The sequence below is a fragment of the Barbatula barbatula genome, assembly GCF_947034865.1.
Source record: "Barbatula barbatula genome assembly, chromosome: 22".
In the NCBI taxonomy this organism is placed as follows: Eukaryota; Metazoa; Chordata; class Actinopteri; order Cypriniformes; family Nemacheilidae; genus Barbatula; species Barbatula barbatula.
The window spans coordinates 2,428,234-2,455,958 of record NC_136785.1 but is presented as its reverse complement, the minus strand read 5'-3'; the positions used below and the strand labels follow the sequence as shown (position 1 = coordinate 2,455,958).

The 27,725-nt window shown below is 38.7% G+C and overlaps 2 protein-coding genes across 4 annotated transcripts in view; both read left to right on the top strand.

Annotated features, from left to right (window-relative positions):
• Window positions 1–11,348, top strand: part of fnbp1b (formin binding protein 1b) — a 41,682-nt gene extending 30,334 nt beyond the window's left edge. The window contains 8 exon segments of the mRNA XM_079486427.1: window positions 3,668–3,682; window positions 3,952–3,987; window positions 5,434–5,543; window positions 5,745–5,877; window positions 5,951–6,081; window positions 6,188–6,333; window positions 6,446–6,604; window positions 8,964–11,348. Coding sequence (XP_079342553.1) covers window positions 3,668–3,682; window positions 3,952–3,987; window positions 5,434–5,543; window positions 5,745–5,877; window positions 5,951–6,081; window positions 6,188–6,333; window positions 6,446–6,604; window positions 8,964–8,971 — 738 coding nt within the window. The 3' untranslated portion in view covers window positions 8,972–11,348.
• Window positions 11,349–12,574: 1,226 nt separating this feature from the next.
• Window positions 12,575–17,948, top strand: cenpt (centromere protein T). 3 transcript variants are annotated; one of them, XM_079486070.1, is made up of 14 exons: window positions 12,575–13,039; window positions 13,140–13,242; window positions 13,679–13,778; window positions 14,154–14,292; window positions 14,410–14,503; window positions 14,585–14,727; window positions 14,830–14,911; window positions 15,145–15,293; window positions 15,368–15,994; window positions 16,552–16,962; window positions 17,047–17,146; window positions 17,233–17,379; window positions 17,464–17,568; window positions 17,646–17,948. In XM_079486070.1, the coding sequence occupies exons 2-14, from the start codon at window positions 13,154–13,156 to the stop codon at window positions 17,773–17,775; spliced, it is 2,316 nt and encodes a 771-aa protein (XP_079342196.1). In that variant the 5' UTR covers window positions 12,575–13,039; window positions 13,140–13,153; the 3' UTR covers window positions 17,776–17,948. The 3 variants fall into 3 exon arrangements, 2 of the variants coding, with proteins under 2 accessions (XP_079342196.1, XP_079342195.1); XM_079486069.1 differs by having other exon boundaries at window positions 12,606–13,061; XR_013788226.1 differs by having other exon boundaries at window positions 13,020–13,061; window positions 17,246–17,379.
• The last annotated feature ends 9,777 nt before the right edge of the window (window positions 17,949–27,725 follow it).

Sequence of the window (27,725 nt, the reverse complement as noted above, 5' to 3'; positions counted from 1 at the left end):
CTGTCTCTCTCTCTCTCTCTCTCTCTCTCTCTCTCTCTCTCGCTCTCTCTTCTTTCTTTTGTTGTTTTTGATTTCCATGGTTTCACCATCTCACCTTTTCAAAAACACTCACTCATACACAAGCAGACACACGTATATGGGGCGCCAGTGAAGGGACGTGAACCCCGGGCTTAACACAGAGAAGGTCCCTGCAAAGAGGCTTAAAATAAAGACGGGTGCTCAAACATAAATGTTTGTCCCGATTACAAGCACAGACACGCTTCAAACAAAAACATTTAGAAACAATGTATCAATTACAAACGCCAGACCTTTTGATAAAGTCAGAATAGATTCACCTTCCCCTCAGGAAGGGCGTCCTCGTGTTTCCGTGTGTGTGAGCACAGATTTGGAGTTTTGAATGACTCGAAGATAACAGAAGCAAGATAACAGAGCAGAAGCCTGCTTCTCATGTGCCTTGGTAAATCTTAGAGGTTTGTCTTGCCACAATGATATTTCTCTCAGTTTTACTGTCAGATGCAAAGATCTCTGTTGCGAGATTGTCCCTTTCCTATTTTTTGGCTGTTTATTCATCAAACAGGAAGTGCGAGGTTGGGCTCATTCTCAAAACATGCTGACAGTTTTGTGTTGTGTCATTTGTTTCTTCCTGAGCTCATTTTTAACCCTCAGAGACTCGAGCATTAGAATATGTGCTTCTCAAATGGAAAGACACTTTTGTAGTTTATGCTGATGTTTGTTTTTGGGTGAATATTAAATTTTGTTCAACATTTACAAATGTCATAGTTTTGAAAGGTTGTCATGTTCGAGATGTTCGCAAACATGCTGAGGTTAGAGAGACGATTCAACAGCTTGGTATAGATTTAATAGAACATGAATGAAAGTGATAGTTCACCCAAAAATAAAAATCCATTCATTACTTTTCAAACCTTTATGGATTTCTTTCTTCAGCAGAACACAAAAGTAGATATTTTGAACCAAGTTGGAAACCAAACAGCACTGGACACCATTCACCTTTATTGTATAGACACAAAACCAATGCAAAGTAAAGGGTGCTGGTTTACAACATTTCCAAAATCTTCATATTTGTTCTGCGGAATAAAGAAGTCATACAGGTTTGAAATGACAAGAGGGCGAGTAAAGGATGGCAGATTTTTTGGGTGAACAATCACTTTAGGCAACTGAGGTGTCTGTAGTGTTTTACAGACATTTTTGGAAATTCTGAAGTCATTTCAAGTCGTGGGGTGGGAGCATTTCAGAGCATTTTAGCATGACAAGAACAACTGTAACATGCTAAAATGTTTTACGCTTTCATTCTGTTTGTTTGTGCTCCTGGCTGATTATAAATGTTTATCGTCTATGTATTCGTGTAGAAGATTTGATATATGTTAGTAGAGTAAGACCAAGAAGTTTCATGTGTTTTAACAAATTTTACTGTCTTTCGTAAATAAAGTGTTGTTCTCTAAGCACACATTGAATAAAAGCTGTTGTTTCTGGAGATAATTTAGGGATGGCATGCACACAAGAGGTGTGTGTGTGTTTTCTAGTCTTCAATAGTTATGACTTATGTTGAAATTGTGTTTTTCTTTTTTTCGTGTGTTAGAGGTTTAACGTATCTGGTTGTGATTTATGTTTGTTAACCTATTGATATGTATGTGTGCGTGTACGTGTACGTTTTAGAGACTTTAATACTTGTGGGTGTTGTGGAATTTATATATGTTTTTCTTTTGTAAAGTGGTGTCTGTGTGCATTTGGTGTTTATTTCAGGCTTCAAGGTGTGTATGTCATTTTGTATATTTGTTTCGTTTCACTTGTTGATTTGAAGGTCCGTGATCTGTGTGTGTGTGTGTGCGTGCGTGCGTGCGTGTGTGGTTAATTTGGGTGTATTTTTTGCTGCAGTCTGCCCAGTCTCTACATTATAATAAAGAGATAATGAAGAGGACTCTCGGCCGGCCTACATATGCGTTTGAGGCCAGGCAATATGTTGTAAGTGCGTGAAAGTGTGTGAGACAAAGAGAGTATCTGTGTATGGTTGAATGAATGTGTAGCTGAAACACATTTTTAACTGACGTAACCTCATTTAGTACTTCTTTGTCAAAAAATACTTAAATGTGTTGATATTCTAAAATAAAGAACAGTTTTTTATGAAAATATTCTCTTAAATGAGGTTAGCGTCTGATAATCCTTTTAATAGCCATCTGTAAATGAACAGTTACGTCATCATCAGCAGACTCTCTCATTGGCTATTTTGGCTTTTGACCCACCTACCCGTGCACCCCGAGCAGCTTGGCTCCGCCCCTGTGCTGTGGCAGCAAATCAGCTTGTGTGGGAGGGGTTAATTCTCAAAGTGTCACGAGTGCATCGCCAGAATGTTATCCTGGTGATGGATCCAAAGAGGAAGTGCTCGTAACACTTTATCAAATACACAGATACATTCAGAATTCACCCCTTTAAGTGGCCTTAGAAACAAAATGTTATTTTGCTGCTTTGTTATCCTAGATGTTTTTTTTCGGTGTACATCACATTAGACTCAAATTAGTGTGTATTTGTTATCTGTGTGAAAATCTTTGTCCTGTCAGCACATTTATAAATGTTCAAAATGAAATTCACCTATTGTTGATGCGTTTATTCATTTGTCTAAGTTCAAAACCTTCAGTTATGAAAACACAAATAGCTTTCAATGTCTGGGTAGTTTGAGCACCCTGAAAATACAAAAACTTTCTTAAAGTTTCTCCGCGTTAAAGACAAGTTGAAACTAAATGTCACTTATAAAAAAACGATTTATTTCAGTTTATATTCTGTTTATTAGCATTTTGATCATTTATTATATTAATTATTAATCCTTTTTATGTCTTATAATTCTCCACTTGTTCAGAATATTACACAATACAATAATTGGCCAAGAATCAGCTGTTTACCGTATGTTTTACACACATTTCACATCAACATGACTTTTATTTCGATATCCCAGCACAGGCGCTGAAGGATTACCCAAAATCCTCTCTGTTGTGACAGCCCTTTCAAGCACTAGCAAATCTGATGAGAATCTTCACATTGTTTGTTTCTTTTTCTCTCCTCGTTTCCTCTTCCTCCACTGTTGCTCTGTCAAACAGTCCTTGTGTGTTCTTATAAACCCATCTCTGTTGTTTTCTGTTGGCTGAATATTGCTTTACACCGATGACATCATCCACATGACCCTATAACATCCCTCATGATAAGTGGTTCATTGGTGAAACCTGCTGAAGTTCACTGCATCACAAGGACAGATGTATCATGCACAACATTTTCTGTCAGGTTTTGGTTTGTCTTATGTGCTCAGTTTCTGTGATGTATCCTACATAAAAAAGCCTCTGCGTCTCTTTAATTCACATCAATTAAATCTAAAATCCTAAAGCTAAATAAATGACTCAAATGTGTCCAAAATCATTCCTGCATGAGATCCGGTTGTGTAATTTGTATAAAAGTTGTTTATTGTATAGTATTGTTATACCACAGTAATTTTTGAGGTGAGATTGGATAGCGTAGGTTAATGTGGTGAGCTTCAGCAGAGAGATGATAACACATCTATGCACCTGCATGTGTTAACACATTCAAGCGTCCGGTTGTTGCCTCTCTGATGTGTCTCTGTTCTCTCTCCGTCTCTCGGGCTCTCTCTCTTTCCGTCCGCGAGAAGCTGTCTCTGAAGCTGGTAAGCATGACCTCAGTAGCATGTCCATAGCGGCATGACCGTAGCATGTTCGTCGTCCTAGTAACACAAGGCCCTTTAACATCGTTCTGTGTTCAACCCGCATCAATTATTTAAAGTTTTCCTTATTTAAACCAGCTTTTGTTGTCGTTTTGTCATTTGACCTTTTGTGTGTTTTGAAGTAATAAACCATGTTGTTGTCTCATTTATCTTTTTTGTTGATATGTGTTTTTGTTTCGTCTGGTTGCCGTGATGACTGTCCCTCTGTGTAGCTCTCACTCAATGCCCACGTGCGGAACCTTATCGAGGTGATCTGAAACCCGTTTTATGTCCTCGTGTTTACATGTCCATCCATTTTTCTTGATTTTGTCCGTACGCGGTGTCATTAAAACCTTGCTAACAAGATATGTGGCATAATACGCGGAAATGTTGAAACTCATTTTTTTATATATTGATCTGTACTTCACTAGAAATCGAGCAATTTGAAAATGTAGGGTAGCAGAGAATGTTTAAATGTGCGGTTCTGTCAATTGATATTATGGGGTCTTCAATAATTGTCATTTGTATGTTATGTAAAATATCTTAAGTAAACACTCGGGCCCCTTCCAAAATGTATACATGCCATTTTTAGTAAATAATTGAATCAATAATGTTCAGCGTGATCTGTATATAAAAATACACTATATAGCTTTGTAGATTTGAATCCAGGTTTATGATAGATTTTTACATTTTGAGATGTTTTTGTTGCAGACAACAAGTTTATTTTATATTTAAATCATACATGAAAATAACACCTACTTATTATTTTATTTTAACATTTTTATTATTTTCTAAAGAGGGTGAGTATACACGTGAGTGCAGCATGTGTGTTGTTGTGCTTGTGTACATTTTGACTGCTAGTATAAAGTGGGGATTAGTGGTTTAATTTAATAAAATATTTCATTTTAAATGCAATGCATGATCATAACGTGGATTGTTTGATGTTGCATGACAGTGTTGTGCAGTGAGGTATAAGATCACTTTATCTTGCTATGTGATCTTGGATGTTGTAGGTGGGGTCTTCTCATACACCGGTTCAGTTTAAGGTTAAATTATAGTATTAGTTGTGTATCTTAAAGGAAAGGTTCACCCAAATATGAAAATTCTCTTCGTAAACAGAATAGCATGAGGTTGAGTAAGCTATGAGAACCATTTCGGTTTGGGGTGAACTGTTCCTTTAAGGTCTGCAGACTCATTGCGCACCAGCACCTCCCTATGGCAATAAACGGCAACAGCATGGCTGTCAAATAGAATTTAAGTGTTCAGAATGTCAATACAGTTTATGCAAACAGGAAACAGGAGAGAGAAAGAGAGAGAGATGAGTGAAAATAAGCAGAATAGTTGTTGAAGCTGTGCTGTTGTTGACATTGACTAGATTTAGTGAATCGTTTATGACACAGACTTAATGCCATAAATAAGATGCAGTTTTTCTATATTTAGAATCGGATTGGCTTATTCCTAAAGTCAGCTAGCCAACCAGATTGTAGTATTTATTGTAATCCATTGTGATTGAATGTTAAGTGTAAACATTTTATATTTTTGTTTATATTTTTATTCATTGCTAAAATATTAAAGGTGCATGCATTATTTAAACCCTCTGGCATCCACAGCATATGGAAAGTGATTCTGTTAGTATTAACATTCGCTTTTATTTAACTTACTGTTGTTTACCTGCCCCCTCTCTTCTTCTCTCTCCCTCGCTTTCTTCTTCTCAGGGTTCGAATCCTGAAGATTTCAGTCATTTGCCTCCAGAACAGAGAAGAAAGAAACTTCAGGCTAAGATAGACGACATCAATAAAGACATACAGAAAGAGATGGATCAGAGGTGCATAAACATACACAACAACACACAAACTCTGTATCGCAGATATACTTCAACCTTTCCATGCCGAGGAGCCGCTAATGTATTATATATAATTGTTTATTTTAAGCTTGGCCTGTAAAAACAAATATATAGTGTCATATGATATTATAACATACCTTGGTGTGATGCTTACATTCTGTCATGTGTGTTTGTTCTCCACAGAGATGCGTTGACTAAAATGAAGGAGGTGTATGTGAAGAACCCACAGATGGGGGATCCTAACAGCGTGGACCCCCGGTTAGCAGAGATCGCCCAGAATATTGAGAAACTGCAGACGGAGGCTCAGAAGTTCGAGGTGTGTATTGAAACAACACGCTGGCTTCAGCGAGTACTACGGTTATGAGCGTGTGTTATTGTGTGTGTTTCAGGGCTGGTTAGCGGAGGTAGAAGGAAGGATGCCATCGAAGAGTGACCCACCGCGGAGGACGAGCACACTGTTTGAGACCCAAAACAGCACACCACCCACCACCAACAACAACTGCGCACAGGATAGAGAGAGGTACACACTCTCACACACACACAGACACACACTTTCACTGTAATGCGGTCGTACGGTTGCTATAGTTATTCTCTACGTGTGTGTGTGCGTGTGTGTGATGGAGCAGTCCGGATGGCAGTTATACGGAGGAACAGAGTTCTGAGGTCCAGAGTAAAGTCCAAACGGAACCGCCGGAGTTTGACGAGTTTGATGACGCAGATGAAGACCTGCTACCGACCATCGGCACCTGCAAAGCCCTTTATCCATTTGAAGGTATTCCATGTATGCTATGCATACTTTGACTCCGAACTAATCCCAATGCATTCTGGGATTGGCTTATCCGCGATTGCATCTCTTGTCATTTTTCCGTTTTCTCCATCCGTAGGTAGTAATGAAGGCACCATCGCTGTGGCAGAGGGTGAGCTCTTGTACGTAATAGAAGAAGATAAAGGTGACGGATGGACGCGTGTTAGGAGAAATGAGGAAGAGGAGGGTTACGTCCCCACAACCTACGTCGAAGTCTTTCTGGACTCCAACGCCAAAGGTGCTATAACCTACATTTGACTCCTGACAGGGCTGTATGACCGAGTGTGCGCTTGTGTGTAACACTCTTCAAAGCCAAGCAAGTGACTTTTTTTATGTGAAATTTGACTGTTTTTGGTGAAGTGGATAGACTTTTCCAAAGAGACTACATGATTGTATGTTTTAATACTGTACAGTCTGGGTTTAGATATTAGTCCACCATAGTTGAATATGGTAACAGCACTTCACATAATAATCACAGTAGTATCTTGTTGTATTGAGTAGCAATGCATGTCAGAAACTATTGGGATATATGTGATATATGCAAGGTTTTTTGGACAGTTTTTCTAAGACGAAAACATACAATTATTTGTGTGTTTTTCCCCGGATAATAACATTGATTTAACACAATATACACGTTATTAGCATTAGCCTGCCCACTCATAAAAATAAGTTAGTTGGTTGAGTAATAAAACTCTAATCCATAAACAGGAATAATAACGTTAGTCTATTAACTATTATATTTGTCACTTTTTATTGAAAATGACATTATATCTTTATAACTCTTTTTATACACTGTACATAAAAAACGATTCTGGGTCCTAGTAGATTTCATCAAATGAATCGAGTAAACTTTACTTAATACAATTGTGTTTGTGTTTTTTAACCAAAATGTAAATAAAAATGATAGAAAACTTCTTGGAATTCTAAATGCACAAATTGTTGAATGAATTCAGCTCAATTTTATCATGTTCAACCCACATACACTCTTATCAAAAATCTTTACTTAATAATTTTGTGGTGGGACTACATTCATCTTGAACAGTGAACAGTGCATTTAGATTTCCCAGCATGCGTTGCATGCGACAGGACTAGGAGAGTATCTTTTGTCTAAAAGTGCTAATTTATGGGCTTTACAATAAATATGAAAGACTTGATAGTGTTTATTGTTCACTTGTCTTTAGAGATTGTGTTTGTATTTTTGAGTTTCGTGGTTATCATCGTTCAGAAGGTTGGTGCTTGCGCTCAGGTCAGGGAGGGGCTCAAAATAGGTTTTATTTCATTCAGTGAACAGTAATGCTGCTAATGACAGTACTGAGATAACTCTCAGCTTACTTCTACATAAACAATAATAAATGTTAAACACTCCAATGCTCAAATTTGCATTTCTTGATGATTTTATGTTAGTTTATCATTTGACATGTGCTTTAATAATTTAGATCATTTTACTTTAGTTAAAAATAAGCCTTAAAGTACTTTATTTTATGCAATATTGTTACCATAATTTTTTTAAGTAAATATCTGTGTAATTTCTTACAGCGTATAATGTATGATAATCTCAAGATTAGAACCGCATGCAGATTATGTACACGCACACGGTTTACTGTCAGCATTTATTGATTCCTAACTTAAAACTATATGAGACATCGTTTTACAATATTCAGGCCGCACACCAGTATCGTGAACAGGGATTTGCAGCTTCAAAACGTGCAATTTATGTAGGAATTGTGAACCTTTTCTGGACGTTTTCCCTACAGAGCTTTTTTCCTGGAGAAGGGTTTATCTTTCTGAGGGCGAGACTGAAAGTCTGTCAGTGTTTTGGTCTGTACACATTAAGAGATCTCGAATGAACGTAATTTGTCTTTTTGTTTCACTACCCAAGACTGTCTCCGTGCTTTTTATTTAAAACTGCATGAGTGATTCACTCTAATGGAGTGCCGGACTCGGTCATGGGAACTTGTACATCAGTTTAAAAATGCATGAAATTATTCACGTCGGATGAACCCTTAAAATATAACCCAGAATCATTGAGAATAGAGTGTTTCTGCATCTTGAGTGTTGAGTTTTTTGTTTGGAGTTGTGTGCAATAACGCATGTGTTATATATTTAACACGGAATACAAAGTCAAATAAACCATTGAACTTATATTTAAAGATACCATGACACAAAAATGATTTTGTGTTAATATGATTCATTTTTCAGTCCATTTTGTTGTGTGTATTGTACTCGACTGTACTTGTGAGAGCATACATCAAATGTCACATTTGTGTGTTTAGTGAGTGGGCTTTTCACACTTGAAATTGTCAACAAAATCATCATTTAAGAGAAGATGTCGAAAAACTACAACGTGTTGCTTTAAATGTCTAAAAGTAGTTTTATAGACAATAATTAAATAGTGCAAATATAAACGTTTTTCATTATAAACTAATATAAAATACAGAATAGATGGGAACTCCTTCCATGTGTGTGACATCATTGTTTGTGACCAGCCAGGAACCGCAGGAAATTTTGAAATGGGAAGCATCCATCATTTCACCGTGTCTAATGTTTTTTTGTTTTGTTTTGTTTTCATGTTTGTTTGTTTGTTTGTATGACTGCAGATTCGTAAAGTGTGGAAGGAGGACTCAGTGGTGCAGGGCAAACAGCAGCCACATGTGGGGAAAACTACAACCTACACTTCATGGTCACCCTAGAGTCAGACAGACAGACAGACAGACAGAGAGAGAGAGAGAGAGATTATAGAGGTCTCTCGGCCTAAACGCATTTGTAATTCTCCTGCTGTAGAGAGAAACAGCAAATCAGAGGAATGAGAACTATTATGACATTAGATTTATTACCTGTTTGTTATTTTATAATGAGGTTAATATGATCTGCATATATATCATTTTGCTTAACGGCTGAGCTTCGCTGAACAGTGTTAAATATCCTCTAGCCTGTGTGAATGACTGTACGTATGCGTGTGTTCGCTTGTTTGTGATTCCCTTATCCGTCCCAAACTCAAATCTACTCCAAACCCTGGAAACGTGGCCTGGAAAAGGAGCTAAGTTTGCAGTACCTCATCTGCTTGAGAATTTAATCTCTTACACTTCCATACAAAGTTACAGAAACAGAACTTGATATCCTTTGGTTATTTTATGCTTGGATGCAAAAGGAAACAAAACGACGATGCTAACCATGACGTTTATGAAATTCACTCACAATGGCTCCTTTATCAGGCCACACCTCTTTACGTGCTTCGATTTCATCTCCCAAAGATAACAACTGCTAGCCATTGGTTGCTAACTTGGCTGTCACAGATCAAGTGGGCGGGGCTTCACTGGCCAACAGCATGCCTGCTTGCCCTGGCACCTCCTCTGTCTTCGCCCTTCCAGTGCATTTACCTGTTTGTCTGTTAACCGTTCATCCTTTCTAACACCATTTTTTGCACACCTCCCTTGTTTTGCCGCCGTGCCCTGATATGATGTGCGTTTTCTTTCATCCAGTGACTTTTCTCGCTTTTCTCACACTCAAGCAAGCACTGTTCGATTTGCTGGATGGGGAGCGATTTTTCTGTAAACAGAATATACATACATGAATGAACATGATGATGTCCTGTTGATGTGTATTTATTGTGACGGATGTTATGTTTTCACGGTTTTACCCTGTGGAGCAGCGGGCCGAGAACCTCGCAGGAAATCCATATGTAATGTGGGGGTTTTATATGTTATGGTTTAAATGTATCCTGAGCCAAATGTACAGGTTAACCAGACAAATAACGTGCATAAGCTGCGTGGCCTTCATATGTTAACCTGAATATTTGAGAGACTGGACTACATGCTTGAGTTGTTTTATTTTAACTGATTTGTTTTTCCTTTTTTATCGTGATAACTGCGGTTTGACAGTTTTCTTGTTTCTGTAAAATCTGTGAAGACATTTTTTTTCCAATGACTACTCACAACTCCCGGAGGCACATATTCATTTTTCTTTTCTTTAACATATTTTTTAATCCTCTCACATGTCATGTTGGGTCCAGAAGAGGTTTTAGCGTTTTTCTAGAGATTTTTTACATTAAGTAGGGTTTAAGTTTAGCACATCTAGTTTTTCTCATGCCACAAAACTGCTATTGAAAGGTGAAGTGTATCAGTTTTCTCTCCTGTCCTTGCTAAATATGCAGACAAATCTGAACGTTACTTACAGGACGCTGTGGCACTATCAAAGATCTTAAAACAGCTCTGTTTGTTTGAGCTTCCTGTCCAGGCTCACTAAGCAACATTAGCTCAACCAAATCTGTTTGTCTGAACAATGGCTTTGATTGTTCGAAAAACGTTGCAATTCCGTTAGGTGAAGCCGGGAGCTCAGAAACAACACACTTCCCCTTTAATGCTAAAGGATTTGTATTATCATTATTGAGTTATGAGATATTTTATGATGAACAAACTGCACAGCCTCTCCTAAAAACGGACTGACTCTGATGGAACTGTAAATATGAAAATGTGTAATAGTTTTGAAGTAGAAAACATTTCACCGTTCTGGGAGGAAAACCTCATTAGAATTGTTTTCTAAAAACATTCTTTGAGTGGAAAATCTATTTCAAATATTTCCACCTTTGAGCCATGCTGTCTGTCACCATATGGCAAAAATACACCCCTACAAAAGAAGTGAGCTCATATTTGGCCCCAATGACGAAATCCACGCTCCCAACCTGCTCTACAAAACACCATTCCCAAATAAGAGAATTATAAATATATAAATATATGTATATCTATACGTGCAAGTCTATAAATAAGAGTGAACTACCAAACGTAAGAGTCTATTTTTAAATTTTGATTAAGAAAATGTCCAAATTTCTTTTCTCTGCTTTGCTAAATGAATTTAACCTTTTGGTGGGATCTGCCAACTGTTTGTTTTGCACTTTTTGTTTGTTTGTTGTTTGTTAAATGCTTGTGTTTTGAGCACTGAATACTTTGTATGTGTTAACTGTGCCAATTAAAATAGAGGGAAAATCAAAGAATTATTGTCCCAGTGTGTTACTTTGTGTGTTGACCTACATCGTGGAGACCAGCAAAAAAAATCAATATTATATATGAAATACCTAACATGAATACTTCAAGATATAATATTTATAAAGTTGTTTGTGATGGTGTGGTTTTACTTCTATGAACACTTTCGTAAGTATCGCAATTGATGATTCCACGCAAATCTAACAAGTCACAATAAGCAAGTGGCTGATTGATGGGTCAGGCCTAAATATACCCATGCAGTTTTACACTTATAAGCAAATAAAAAAACACATTAAACAGACAAAAAACGTGTTTGTATTTTCACATTGTTTTCATTATTATAAAACAAAAGCTTTCCGTGGTATGTCAGTTACATTAATGACAAAACACAAATTGGACATGAACTTGTTACATAAACCAGGAATAACCACGAGCTTTGATTTAAATAGACACGTGTATTAGCGATGAACGATTTCATTAAACGACGTGGACTATAGGGCAGGGAATCGATTCCAAAAATAACCGATTCGGAATCATCAGGAATCAAGAGAATTTTTGGGGTGGGGGTTTCCCCTTTTTTTCTCTTTTTCATGTTTTTCTCATATGAATATATAGCCTATATATCAAATTGTAATTTAGTGTTTTAGATAATGTCAATAATTAAGGAAGCACTACCTTAGTTTCTCGTTTTCTTTTCTGTGAATTGCAACCGGGGTGGGTTTAAATAAGTTTGACTTCTACCCACTCCTTTTCGAGCAACAGTATTGTGATGTTAAAGTATGATGAATTTAACTAGTTGTACAGACTAATCAAAACGCTTTGCCATTACCTTTGTTATGTGTCATTAAATATTGCTCGAAATAAAATAAATTCATTCAGAGTCGATTCCTCTTTAAGAGCCTCTCATGAAATGAACCGTAAACAACAACAAAGAATGTTTCCGAATCTTTTCGAATCAGAACTGGAATCCGGAATCGAACAGTCGCTTGTGACGTATTGCTTGCCTCTGATTGGTCAAGAACACTCCCCATGCAAATGAGTAAGCGTCTAAAGAAAACTGTTTACAATTCTAGACACACGGATACTAAATATTTGCCTTCGGTATGCATTATACGTGTATATTTATACAATATGCGGTTACAAACAATGTAGCTATCACGACACAAAATAGTCACCGTCACTGTGTCTGATAGTCAAAGCCAGACGGATATATAGACCCAGCCACCGTCTCTATAACCGTGTTGTATGAAAGGAGAGAAGGTTAGCACTCCCCTTGACAAGGATGGAAGAGGTCCTAGTGACCTTCAACACACATATGGTTAAGGCACTGCCACCTACTTCGTGGCATCTCTAACCACATTTTTTATTTTGCTACTTTCCTCATTTCAGTGAATAGACCAGATAGTTCATTCCGGTTTAGTTAAAACACGCCCATGCTCCAAATGTTTCGGTCGGAGAGTTACCATACACGTTGACAAGCTTCATACATAGTACATTCATACTTCATATTACTGGCTCGCTTTTTCAGTTCGAATCGCTTCGTGTTTCTCACTCGCTTTTGTTTAAAAGCCTTAAAAATACACGCGTGGAAAAGCTAGCAAACCAGTGCTAGCAAACATCACGCGGCGCGTCACAGTGGCGTCACGCTGGTCAAAATCTCGCGATGATTGTTTGAACGGGCGGGCGGGAGTCGCGAGGTTTGCGCTTCCTTTTCCAAACGTACGACCTGTTTGTTTTTGTTGTTGAATTAAAATGTTTTCAACCTTTTCGGTCGTCGTTGATTTTTGTATTTCTTAGTGGGTTAAGCAGGGATGGATTCGGCGGATGAGGATGTGTCTGCTCGGGTTTTGTTGCGGAGGGTCCTGCGTACGGAGTTACCCAGATCTCCAGTTACCAGAAGGTGAATATATTGAATTTAAAATGTCGCTTTAACGTGGTGTTCTTGACGAGTTTATACAATGGTATTGATTAGATGAGTGTTATAAACTGTTAACACGGTGTTTATACAGACGAGACTGAAACAAACACAGAAAGTGAATATATATTATACACAACGGTCTATAATGTATAGCTATAAGATCATACGGTGACGTAACGACCTATCCGTGACATAATATACATTTTGGACTGTTGATCATGTCAGCTTGGATTGTGTCTAGTTTATATTATGTGGTTTTATTTATCAACATACTGTTTTTTTATTATATAATGAAGCAAAATAGTGAGCTATGCATTTAGAAGTATTGTTCACTTACAGATTAATGTTTGTGTACTGTATATGTATATCCCTTGAGGTCAGAGGTATGCCGTGTATTTAGCTGTGTTGTGCGTTTTAGTGGGACCAATGCACGCCGTAGTGCGAGGATAAAACACACTCCTGGACTGGAAAGCCCTGGAGTCGCCCTGCGCCGCAGACTCAAGCAGAAGCTTCATGAGGTATATATGATGTTATTTGCTCCATTATCACCTTATATCTTCATTTGAGTTTCACTTTATCTCTTTCCACAACCAGGGGTGATGCTGTCGCTAGTCTTGGCTTGGACATGTGCGTGCGTCACAGTCACACATTATCTCATGCCAATACTTAATAGGTTGTAAATGTGGCCATTTGCGTTGTAGGCTTTGACACTATAACTACACTGATTTGTAAATGGCTCAGATTAGTTTCAGCAGATGGTGAATGAAGATGAGGGTTTAAGAAACGACTACGTAATAGATGAAGAGTGTTTTTTCCACGTGTGCTTTTTTGTGGTGTGTTTGAACTTGAAATCCAACGTGTCTTGTCATCTCCGTGTTGCCGATGTGTTTCAGAGCACCCAGTCACCTCTCCCTCCACCTAAACGACAGAGGTCAATAGGAGTGAAGACGAATCCTCCAGCTGTAGCCCCGCCCCCTCTGTATGACGATGACATCACAACCCGTGGCCTGCTTAGGGGAATCATTCAGATGGGTGAGCTAAACTCTTAAATCTTGTGAATCTTATATTTCTACACACTACCGGCACCACACCGAGTTACTAAAATACATGTGTATAGTTAATTTTTATTTTTTATTATTTGTTTTTCAGACACAGAGGCGTCTTTGCTGATGTCGGGTCAGCCTGAGGTGCAGGAGGCAGATCCACATCCAGACTCCAGTGTTTCCAGCGCTGGAGAGAAAACGTTCGTATCAGTCTCTTCATTCCTTTAATGGTTCAGTCATCTGCCATCTGGTGGTTGTGTGAATGTGCTGTGTTTTCTCAGTGAGGGTCTGTCTGGAACTGAGCTGTCTGATCTGACCCTACACACCGAGCCTCTGACGCATGTTGTGAAGGGGCTAAGTCGCAGGAAAACGCAACGTGCCTTTAGCGTTTCTGCGTTTGAGAGACAGCTGGATGAGCTGCCAGGTCCTCTGACATATTTCTGCTGCTTTTTTGTCTATTTTTGTCTAAAAATATTTTTTTTCTTTCATTTATAACTTCATCTTTATCATAATCTCATATTCTCAGACAAATCTGTGGAGGAGGGTTCTGTCCCTCAGGAGAAACAGGATGTGTCTCAGGATTTGGATTTCTCTGCTGGGTCTAAAAGGTAAAGATGCTCAGGAATACTTTCAGTATTTTGGTATTGGTATTAACTCATACTAATGGGTTTGATCAAGGTTAAACATCGCGTAACTGTTTAAGAAAAGTCCTTATTTGGGGGAACTGAAAAAATAAATGCAGAGAAAATCTTTTATTCTATAATATTCCATTGTATTCTAAAATATTTATAGTCCAAAAATGTTTAATAAAATACATGAATCTGTATGATTTTTATAACAGTGGCCTGAACCTGACTTTAAAAACCCCATTTGTGGAAAAGCACACTGAGAGGGCGGGGCTCCAGCGGAAGGTGTCCAATCGGAGGCTGCCTTCTGTGGATGCGTTCGATGAGGCAGTTCAGAAATGCCTTGAGCAGGCCCCTGACCCAGGTTTGCACACAGACTCCGAGTTCTACGCAATCATCAAATTCTGCCCATATCTGACTCACTTTTCCCTCTTTTAGATCACTCTGAGGTTCAGGATGGAAAAACTCTAGAAGATTCTTCGTGGCAGAAGTTCACGCTTGGCCTAAATGACGTCACAGAACTTTACCTACAACCTGCGGGGTCAACTGTTCTGCAGAAAAAAGACGATACTATGGTACCAGATACTGAGATGGAGAGAGATGCTGAGAACGAGGAAGATAGTGCTCTGGAGACAGTAGAAGAGGAAAACCAAGAAAACAAACAGAATTATGTCGATGAAATTCAAAATGTTCTTGATTCAGAATCCGTAATCCAAGAAAACATAGACTGTGATGTGGAATTTGTATCACATGAAGAGACGGTGCCTTCATCTCAAGAAGCAGAACACTGTGTGTCTTTGAGTCCTGAAGATGACATCATGCTTGCTCCGACGCAGGCGATGACAGAGTCTCCTCCTGAAACTCAGTATGTAGAGGAACATGATCTAGAGACTGAGGAGGACATTGAGGCAGAGAACGTTCAAGACGATGCAGATACGTCACAGGATTTGGAGAGAATAGCACGCAGAGCTCACCGCTCAGAGGGTGGAGGTGCTGTCCTAGCAGTTCCACCAGGCCAGAGAGTCACAAAGAGTTTAGGGGCTGGATTGAACCCCAGAGAGAAAGGTGAGAGGAACTCAAAACTTCCTACAGGACTGTTGTTTTGTAGTAGGTAATATTAATACAAATGTATGTTTGTGATATGTTGCAGTTCATTGGCCATTGAGGGAAAGCAATAGTTGTGTGTTCTGTTTTTTTTGTAATTCTCTCTGGTAATTTTTTAAAGCAATGAAAATCCTAAATCCTGAAAATTCCTTATGAATAAAACTGTTTCTAGTTATTTACATTTAATTTAGCAGACGCTTTTATCCAAAGCGACAGAGTTCAGGGAGCAATAAGGCGATGTCATACAGGAGCAATAATACAATAGATGCTAATGCAAAGGTACTAGTTTCAACAAAAGCAAGACCACTACCTGTGGAGAGAGAGAGTTAGTATTCACATAAGATATGGGTTTTTAGTAGTTTTTTGAATGTTGTGAGAATTGTTATGCTCTAAAACATCTCTGGACCAGGATGATTATAAAAACTACCATCTAACAGACAGTTGGAAAATAAATGAATTAAAATCACATTATATTGTGTAATTCAGTCAGTAATTTAAAGAGCTCACGTGTGTTTCAGATCTTCTGGAGTTTGGTAACACGAGCAGAGAGAGTTTCCAGGATGTTCCTGATGAAGAGGTGGAACCACAGGGCAGCCTTCTGTCCCCTCCACTGTACCCAGCAGCAGAGGTCACCACTGAGCAAAGCTCACAGCAACGTGAGGCAAGTCTGGATGGGGAGGATTTGCCGGTCGTTGAAGGAACCGAATCGACCCCATCTGAGCAAAGATCACAACACGACACTAGTGTGTCTGGAAAAGAGTTGCCGGAGAACGAAGATGATGATCCCCGAGAGGTGGAAAACCAATCAGAGGATGAGGACATGATAGATTCTGAACCAGCCAATCAGAGCCCTGAACCGCATTCACCTGCTCAGAGTGAACAGGAAGTGGAGGAGGAGGAAGAGGAAGATGATGATACTCATAGTGAAGGTGGCTAAGTTTAGCTAAATCTATCATTAAAAGGAGTATGCCATCAATTTGAAGCTTTTGCATTTAAGTTTTTGTTTGTTTCAGAACTGTCCATGAAAACTCCTGCTTTTGTGAAACAGAAGAGAATGATCCCAAGTGCTAGTGCTCAGGCCACACTCACAGTCCTTAAAGAACTGAATTCTGGGTAATTTAATTCACAGGCATCATTCTTTTTTTCCAGTGCTTACTGTTTTTTCATTCTCAATATAAATTAAAACTTGATTATGTCAGTCCCGCTCCTCAGGTTGTCAAACGACGCCCCAGACAGAAGCGTGAAAAGGGCTCTGATGTTCTGCCCAAGAGTTACGTCATGAGTGTCTTTAAACATTTTGCCAAAACAAAGGTGGCCAGTGACGTCTACCCTGCCATCAATGAAATGTAATACACCACCTTTGTTTTAGCTTTTTTTGAGGAATTTTGAAGCTCACGGCGAGATCACTACTTATTTTATTTTTCCCATAGTCTGAAGAAATACTTTGAACGACTTGCAGATGATCTGGAGGTTTATGCTACTCACGCCAAACGTAAAACTATTGAGATGGAAGATTTTGAGCTGCTCATGAGAAGGTAAGATTACTCTGATAAATATAAATGCCTTATTCTGTGTTTAGCAGCTACAGTGAGTGTTTACGTTTTTCTTTCAGGCAGGGCTTTGTCACTGACAGCATGCCTGTCAATATACTGATAGAGAAATATCTCCCTCTCGAGTATCGCAAACTTCTCATTCCTGTGGCAACCAGCGGAAACAAAGTCGTCCCGAATCGAAGGAGGTGAAAACGCAATGTTGCCCCAAGAATGCAAAGATGCAGCTTTGCATATATGCATGTGTTCATGTAAATATATTCTTACCTTCTTTCAAATGTAAATGTACTTGTGTTCTAGAAAAGGATGCATTGTGTAATATTTAGCTGCTGTTAAAAAATAAATTTGTAGATTTTTGTCATTTTATTTATATATTTTTTTTAAATAATACACACAAAACACTTCTTGCTCATTTAAGGAATACTCCACCCAAAAATTAAAATTCTGTCATTATTTACTCACCCTCAAGTTGTTCCAAAATCTGTTAAATGTTTTATTTTAACATGTTTTTATTGTTTTAGTTATTATGGGCCAAAACAAACCAACTCCATTATGTGTGTGTTCAACAGAACAAAGAAACGTATACAGGTTTGGTACTGAATTTGAGGGTGAGAAATTCATGACCGAATTACAATTTTCGGCTTGGAGTATCGCTTTAAATAACCATTCCTCAGTGGTTAGAGCGTGGCGCTAGCAACGCCAAGGTCATGGGTTCGATCTCAGGTATTGCACACACTCAAATACAAATGTATAGTATCATGCAATCTAAGTCGCTTTGGATAAAAGCGTCTGCCAAATGCATAAACGTTAATACAAAATGACATGTGTGTTAGTTTGATATGGCCACTAGGTGGCAGTCAAACTCTGTGTTATGGAAGAAACTTGTCTATTAGGCAATTGGGTTATACACCAGAAATGATTTAACCAATGTTCAGTGTTTTTACGTCATTGATAAGGTTTCTGCAAAGTTGCCAAACTGCCTTACATAAGAGACCCTGCCCACAAATGAGATATTTTAGTCCTTCAAATCGCTCTGAAATAGGGAACCGAGTCTGCTGTTGTCTACCAGACATCATTTATTCCTTTAGCAAACACTTCCATCCAAAGCGATTTTAACAAAAGTCTGATTGTTCAGAAAAGTAGTGCAATTATGTTCACCTCCCTCAACAGGTTGTCTGATTTGTGGAATGAATCACGTCTGCAGCACAAATGATGCGAGACTAATCACATACCAGTGTTTAATACTTTCGAGTTCAGGGTTTGTTCAGATTCCTTAACCTGAGTGTGAGCAACAGCGTTTAATGTCATAACAATTTATTTATGGATTGTGTTGAAATTAGTTTAAAAAGGTTTTGACGTCCTTAAACCAGCTAATGGTCAAAGTCACAATTGCTTTCCCTACAACTTTCTTCCCTTTGCTAATGAGCAAAACAGATGTGCCTGTGTGTGTTTTACAAGGCTAAGTCTGTTATTGAGATTAGAGGCCCCAGACAGACGCTCGATTCCTTTCTAAAACACTCCCGTTTCTCTTGATTTATTCAGTATCCCATATTCCGGATCCGGTTTACATTCACACATGATGAATCCGACTCATCCAGTTGTTGGGTCCCTGTGGCCCTCTGGGGCTCCGACCTCCTCTTCCCCCTCTCCTGCATGCAGTGACCCTTACGCATTCTTCCCTGCGTGAGTCAGCACTGCACTGGGACCAGCAAACTCAATTTATCACGCCGAGTTTCATTACAGTGTAACACTTAAAGCAAACATCGCTTGAAAAACCAACCTCGGACAAGCCAATCTGTTCTGTGTCTCCTTCACGAAACCACAAACTTGGGTCGCACAGCGGCCAGAATGCGTCACGTCATGTAGCATGACTCAACGGGCGAGAGACCATCAACAATGTGGCTAAATCTGTGAGCGAAGATGAGATTCAAACAGTGAGCATGTAAAATGTGAGAGAAAGTGTTGTACATCAGTAAGATGCGCCAAACGACACTGCATGTCTTTCGTTTCTAGTGTGGATTTAAGATGGAAATGTTAGACAGGCTGTCGTCATTCTTCACGTCTGTTGAAACGATTGAAACATTCATCCCAAATGTTTCTCAGGGTCTCATGCCGTTGGTCACTAGGCAGATGTTTTGGTGTTGGTCTGTTTGTGCAGTGTTGTGTGAATGTATTCTGCTGCTCGGGCTGTAGAAGAACCTTTTTTGGGCGCTTTCTTGTGTTCATCTTGCCAGAATTTGTACCCAGTGGACTCTAAACAGTTTCATCATCACTGCGGGACTGAGTCACACTGCTACTCACACTCACACACAGAGAGAGAGAGAGAGAGAGAGAGAGAGAGAGAGAGAGAGAGAGAGAGAGAGAGAGAGAGAGAGAGAGAGAGAGAGAGAGAGAGAGAGAAAGAGATTGTGCGTGTAGTACACATCTCACAGAACAAAACATTCAACAGCAGGGAATTAAAAGTAAATGTTAAAACAGAAAGACGTCTTAGCCCCAAAAGCTTTTTGGCCTGTTGTGTGTTATTGAAAAAACATGACAGTTGTCTGCTAACCGATGGCTTGTACTTGAGATTAGTTTTGCAACCCTCTCTGTCAGAATAAACCTGCTCAAAGCTCCTCAGATTGATTTAAGCGTGCACAAGCCCCTCACGTGTTGCTTAAAACGACTGGTTAGTCTTCATAACCCGTGCTTTATTAGCTAATGCTATCTAACTATTTAAAATGGATTCGATTACAAATCGACCACTTTTCTATTTCTGGATAAATGAAACATGACATCTAAAACCCAAAGTTGAACCGCAAAAGAGACTTAAGTGTTCTGACATTTTTGAAGTTTCCTCTCATAAAGATGCCGCGGTCGAGATCCCTCTCACAGGTGCCGTTCTGGAACATTCTGACATCAGTCACGTGGAGTTACCGAACATTTTCCGATCTTTTCCATTATGAGGTTTATCTGACTTCGAGAGATTTAAGTCATCAGAGTGTTTTTCAAGGGTTTGTGTGTGTCACCACTGTAAGTCATCTCTCTCTCTCTCTCTCTGTCTCTCGCTCTCTCTCTCTTCTCCCTCCTTTCAAAAAGACGGGTCGACGGATGGAAAGTGGAGATGAATCCTATTTTCCCCCACTCACCCGAAAGATATATAGTTTCCTGTTTGAAGGCCAGTTGTAAATGTACTCGTGGATTTCTCTCATCTGTTTAATTTCCCCTCCGTCTGTTTCTTTTTTCTACATCTTTACATTTCCCGTTCCCCTTCCATTCCTTTTTTCTTATTTCTCTTCCTTTCTGTGACTTAAATAATTTTACCCATTTCGTTTTTGGAATTTACTCCCACACTTACATGTTTATTAAAAATTATATTATTATAATGATCATTTACATTATATAACAAAATACCTAAGTGGCAACTGCAAACTATGAACATGTTTCAAAAATGTCTTCTTTTTCAGTAAACTGTGTGTGTTGTTAAATGACATCTAATGTGAATATATATATATATATATATATATATATATTCATGGTATTTAAATCTGAACAATGTTTTATTGCGACTGGCCCGTTGTAGACAGTTTTACAACAATGTAAATGTTTTTTACCAGAGCATGACTGGGGGTCCTAATCCCGGACTGAAAGTCTCTTTGTTTAGCTTTCCAGTTATTACTCATTGGTTTAATTTGCTCTGATTTGTCGATGGTGTGTTGGCCGATTATGGTTTGAAATGTTCCACTGATGTTCATACCGGATCAGGGAACCTTAATGTCATACAAAACTGTGTACATTGTGTATAAAGCATCGTTGAAGGTTAAGTAAATACAGTTCAGCTTTGCAGACTTCATTTAGGTTGTGATATTATCAGATGAGATGTTTGTCTCTGGGTGTGTGCTTTGCTGGGGTTGGCATTTTCGGGTTTGCCTGCTTTGAAAATATGAGAAATCCAATTCTCATAATTTTTTTAAGGTGGAACCCCTAGGAAGACAGCGGACAGCTTCATGCTTAACTGAGACCTCCTTAAAAGGTCACTAGGTTCTAGTTTTTATACATCTTTGTTGCACAATAGAAATAAATGGCCCTTGCTCTTCTAGCTACTTTTAAATATGCCGCCAGCTAAGAAATATTAAGCAATCGCCCAGAATCATTGGAAAGGACTGATGGTAGGACGGGGAGAGAAATGAAGTTCTCAACATGGCAATATACTGGAAAGAGTTCATGAGTATTAGTGTTGGCCTTTGCTTCTGACTTCTGAATAAGAATGATGTGCCACTTCTTCTCCAACCTGTCAATCTTTCTTCTATTTGCTTAAATAAATTCAGTGTGATGTCTTTGGGCGTGATGGTCGAGATGCCTTGCTGAAAAATGACTGTTCTGAATGTTCTCTTGAAATAACATTCGCTTTAACATCTTTATGAGTCTTGTTTTAAGTATGGCAGCTTAACAGAGCTGGATCGAGCTAAGCAGTTATGCTTCACTAGAAGATTGCTTTACATCATACATAATAGCCATTATTATACTGGATGAAGTGATTTAATCATAGGAGACCCCAGAGATGACTGGTTACCTAGAGACAGCCGCTTACTGTGTTTTTAAATGTATTTTTTTTTATCACCAACCGGATGGTTTTTACTTTTGAATGTCTCTGTGTTTATTTACATTTAGTCATTTAGCAGACGCTTTTATCCAAAGCGCCTTACAGAGAGTTCAGGGAGCAATAAGCGATATGTCATACAGAATATGTCATACAATAAGCCGATTTAAGGCGCTGACACGTTTCACAGTTCTTTTTTCCCTTCAAAAGATGTTGTGACAAAACTATGGTCAGATGTTCTTAATACCGTGATAATGTCCGATAGTCACACTGTGGTACTGTGATACTCGAAGAAAACCATGATGGTGTTTAAAAGTATTTTATTTAGCACAACGTTTTTTTATTTCTTTGTTGTTTTTATTTTAACGCCATCCCACATGTTAAAAAACTGTTGTATACTAGTTATTATTGTAAATTGTTATATGCTAAAGTGCAGATGTCACCTGGATTGATATGAAATATTTTAAGGTAATTTACATTATTAATCTGTAATTAAATGGTTGTTTATACGGTTTTCTCCAGAGCTGCATCCTTCACACTCATTTATTTACATGGGTCTTGCCAAGCAACCGTCTAAACACTGACCCTCACCCCTCCCAGCAGAAACCCCCATCCATGTAGCCTATGCTGAGGACACATCTGAGTTCACACACACATCTGGACTGAGGCAAGTGAATGCCTTTGGGATGTCCAGGTGCAAGTGGTAGTTTGAAGTGAATGGAAGAGGGGAGATATACATATTGTGTGCGTTTGTGTCAAAGAGGGATTTCGTCTGAATGTCTGAGATGGGGAAACTATATAGTAATTATTATTCATGCTTTGATAAATTGAAGAGAGGAAATGCTCGCCCACACACTTTGAAACATCAATAACTTTTTCTGAACTCCAACGAATCATTGTTTCATCGACCCAAAACACTTCTTCGGCTCGATTTTAACAGAACCTGCTATATTTTGTGAAAACAACACAATTTCCAAATACCCATACATAGCCAGAACAGTTTGCTATTTTTTAAGTGTGATTGATTGTAAGGTCAGTAAAAGGCCGACTTTTACTGACTCTTTATTTATAGCCTATTTCAGGTGAGCCTCATCTTTGAACATGTTGTGAGCAAGAGCGTGGGAGAGAACGTGTCTTCACGCTCTGCTGCTTTCAAAAACCACCCATCACGTTTTTTTTCTCATTGCGTTTGCTCTCAATACAAAGCAAATGTTCCCTCCGTCTCTTCCTCTTCGGCTGTCGTTCGGGTTTCTCAGCACCCACACATCTCCTGCGTCCGAGTTTTGGATGGAGAGACGGCGCAGGAAGCTGGGCCCACGATGACATCACCACCACCGTGTTCCAGCTTGCATCTGGAAGCGCTCAAGTTTCAGAACAAGAGGGAGAGTATGAACCATCTTGGCACTTCTGCATCACCAGCGCGGAGACAGAAGTCCACAGAGAAATGGAGGGCTTAGGAAACTGGGCCATTGGACAGAATCAGGGTGTGAATTACGGGGGCGTTTGTTTAGACTCCCCCCCACGCCCCGTAGGAAGTCAAAACTAAATGTTTTACTTATTACAATTCTTATAGTACAATATTCAAAGCTGATTGGTGAATTGTGAAGTTCTGTGGTCTTTTGTGTTTAAATAATAAAGCTATACAGTTTTACAATTGTAACTGTAGTTTCACATTGACATTAGTCAACCCCTACAAATGTACCATTGTCTAAGCAATGTTTAACTAAGATACTTGGTATAAAAGTGGAAATATAAATAATAATCAATCTGCCATGTTTACTATACTCTTGCTTTCATAAAGGTTAAATATGCTAGGTGATAGACAACATTCGTGTTTCGTGGGTGGGAACTGTGACAGCTGGCTGGAGGAAATCCTGCTTCCAGTGAACACATTTTCCCCCTCACCTCCACACGAACACCTCTCCTGCTCCCATTTGGAAACTATTAACTCAAGACGACAACCAGCCGAATCTTCTCCGCTTTCATAAACAACACCATTTCAGATGACATTGCGCTCGCGTTGTTTAAATTATGTACCAGTACTGATCGGTTTATGCCAAATTTTTTCGTCTGACAGCATCACTGTGAATGTAATGTTTCTTCTTCACAGTAACTGTGAGTAGTAGGGTTCGTATGGGGACCAGGAGACTGCAGCGCCTCTGCTGGCCGTTAGGGGGCAGGTCGCCCTCAAAGCCCATATAGGAGTCACGTGACTTCAACTTTAGAAGTCATTAAATGAAATCATCCTCACACATGCAGCATCTCTCTCTCTCTCTCTCTCTCTCTCTCTCTCTTTCTCTCTCTCTCTCTCTCTTTCTCTCTCTCTTTCTCTCTCTCTTTCTCTCATTTTCAATTTAAGTGTGCTTTATTGGCATGACAAAATGTACATTCGTATTGGCAAAGCATTTGCAGGCCGTGTACAAATAGTGCAAGTATACAAGCGAAAAGAAAGATAATTATATTAATAAAATAAAGTGTGATGTATGTAGTGCAACTTAAAGTGGTTTATAATATACAAACTAAAAATATATATATTATTTCAAAACTTTATGACTTTTTCATAAATCATAAAGTCGATAACCGTACAGCACCAGCTCCCACTTCTACACTGGAAACGTTTTTGCTGTAGTTATGCATCTAGTTGCCAGTAACTTACTGTAGATTTAAACTGATCTAATTTATTGGCAACAGTTTGTTCAAAGATAAATGAAAAGTCATTATCTTTACAGAAAGATTCGTTGAAAGAAAGTCATACAGGTTTGAAATGGTGAGTAAATTCATTTGTATTTTGGGGTGAACTATCACTTTAAAGATGCAAATATGCATGGTAAAAGAGCATTGTAAAAAATCTGTAAACGGAAATATACAGTTTTTTCTGTAGAAATGATAGGATACAGGGATATATATTAAATAGTTTTCCCCATTTTTCTTGTAAATGTTTTCTCTTGTTCTGTCATTTGATAGTTTTTGACCGTATTTCAAAAATAAACTGTACAAAAAGAAATCTTGTTATAAAAAAATAGAAACTTTGCCAGCAATAAACTGTAAAATAACGGGTTTTCCTGATAATTTCTTGTAAATTTGCGGTCTTCTGTAATTTTAGGTTTTTGACCGATTTCAAATACATAAAACATTGGTAAAACAAACAGTACAGTTTTGTTGTTTTGACATTTAACGTGGAAAATCGGTAAAAGATTCTCTAAAATATTGTTTTGACAGTGAGCTTAAAGTGTAGAAATGTAAAATATACATTACAAACATAAGTTTAGCACTTGTGGACCGTACACAGTTACATATTTGTAATTATATTACAAACAATATAGAATTTGTGATTATACAGCATATTAATACCAACACATTCGTCTTCTCTCCAATGCGGCTGTAAGAAGAGAAAAACACAAATTAGAGAAGAAACCACACATGTGTAACATACTGTGTAAACAGTTCTTTTTCCTAATGTCTTTTCTCTCTTTATCTTTCCTCAACTCTCTCCAAATCCTCACGTCTCTGGATGAACAATTCCATTCGTGGTTCATTGTTTTTTCCTCAAAGGCAAACACACAAATGCACACCCACTCTTTCTGTAGTCTGGGGAGAGATGGTGATATGATTTGCTTGACCCACAGGATGAGATGGAAAGAATTTACCACAGCTGGTCAACACGTTAAGAGAAGCAGAAAAGAAAGGAGGGAGAAACAGAGGGAGTGTAAGACACAGAAACGGCTGAGGGGGGTGTTGCTTATTTGTGTCATTTTTTCCACATTCCTGTTTCGTGACCAATCCAACTGTCTGACCCACACGTTTTGACTCTCCGTCTGTTTCTCGCTCCAGGGGGTGTCCGTCATGGCAACTCTGAGGGGCAGATCCAATCCATGTGCCCACAAAGGCCTCCTGTCTCCAAGCAGGGATTCCCCTGTGTCTTTTCTCCTGTGTTCCACATATACACAAGTTCTGCTGTTTTCAGGTGGTTGGCAGCGAGGTCTAGAACATTTGTGTTATTTCCAGTCAAGCTTCTTGCCGTATGTTATAGGTCATGCAGATGACTGTGGTCCATTTCTAGTACATGCACATGGCTCACAAATGTTGCAAATAGTTGCTTTGTTCTTAACAAACACAATTAATGCACATTTGTAAACATCCTGTGGTGTAGGATCCCATACTATAAATATGGCCGGCGATTTTGTTTATTAACACGTGTTTCTCGATTGATAAAGCATTGCAATAACAGTGCCAAGGTCATGGGTTCGAATCCCAGAGAACACACATACTCACAAAATGGACATCTTGAACGCACTGTAACTTTGGATAGAAGCTCAATTCTAACATGGAGGTTAATATTACAGTTCATGCAGTTTGTTGACGTTTTGCTTCTCTGTGGTTCCACATCACGTTTTAAGCTCCATGTTTTCAACTTTTAAACTTGAGTATTATCCCGTACAAGACCGGCAAATCATAATGCAAAAACATTTCCATCACGAATCCTTCGAATCTCTCGATACGTTCCTTTTCTTTCATTTTGCACGTTAATCACTGGAACAGAGAAACAGGAGAACTGTTGGAGGTAGGAGAGGCTGGTAGGGGGAGGCTGGAAGTCTGTGTCCCAGGGCACAATCCCTCTGTCTGGAATGACTCAACAGGAAAACATCCCTGCTCAGAGCTCCACATCATCAGCCCCCCTCAACTTTCACGGGTGATTTCTGAGAGGTCAGTGTGTATGTGTGTGTCTATATGTGTGTGTTTGTTAGTGTTTAGAAAAGAAGCTTTCTGGAAAAAGAATTACCACTGTCATCCATCACCATTAAACAAAACACACACACAAACCGCTCCATTCGGTGAGAGGAACACACACTAGACACACTAACCCAGAGAAACCCACTGGAAATACTTCTGAAGTCCCTCAGCATTTAATAATTTTGTTACTTAAAACAACTCATCTTTAAGCATTAAAATAGCATAAGTAAATGTTTTTTTCCTGAATATGCAAACCGGTACCCTCCTCCATTCAGTGGTGTGAGCCCGGACCATAGATTATAAGTACATAGATATGAGCAGCGCATGCTTGTGCTGAGAAGCAAAGCTGAAAAAGCAGCGAGTATTTCAGTGCCGAGTCTCTGCGCCATCCTTAATATCTATGGCTCAAATCTGTTAATGTGATTGGTGACAGGGTTATGATGTCATAAACAGAAGCTTTCAAACTGCATTTTGGTAAACTGCATTTTATGGATAAAAATATTCTGTAATGGTTTAAAATGATGCATTTGGAGATGGTTTATCTTAAAACACCACATATACATATAAACTAAATTAGTCTTTGAGTCTTGATTTTCACCACCGGGGGACTTTAATATGGTCGACATCTCTCCGAGACAGCAAGGAGAGGAAAATAGATAATGTCTCCTGCTATTCTGAATTGTCACTTAAGATTCCCAAAACATGAAACGTTTCTCTTTATTATTTCATAATTATTAGAAAATGTGATGATGTATATTCTTTATTGCTTCTGTATGTTAACAACCGTCTCATGTATTTCTCACTTCTTTTACAGAGTTTTAGAGGCATAATG

Excerpts from the sequence above, each read along its gene's own strand:
- cenpt (XM_079486070.1), top strand. The coding sequence starts at position 13,154 with ATGGATTCGGCGGATGAGGATGTGTCTGCTCGGGTTTTGTTGCGGAGG. Across the intron at positions 14,912-15,144 it reads TTCTCTGCTGGGTCTAAAAG|TGGCCTGAACCTGACTTTAA; the intron begins GTAAAGATGCTC and ends TTTTTATAACAG. Across the intron at positions 17,569-17,645 it reads TTTGAGCTGCTCATGAGAAG|GCAGGGCTTTGTCACTGACA; the intron begins GTAAGATTACTC and ends TTTTTCTTTCAG.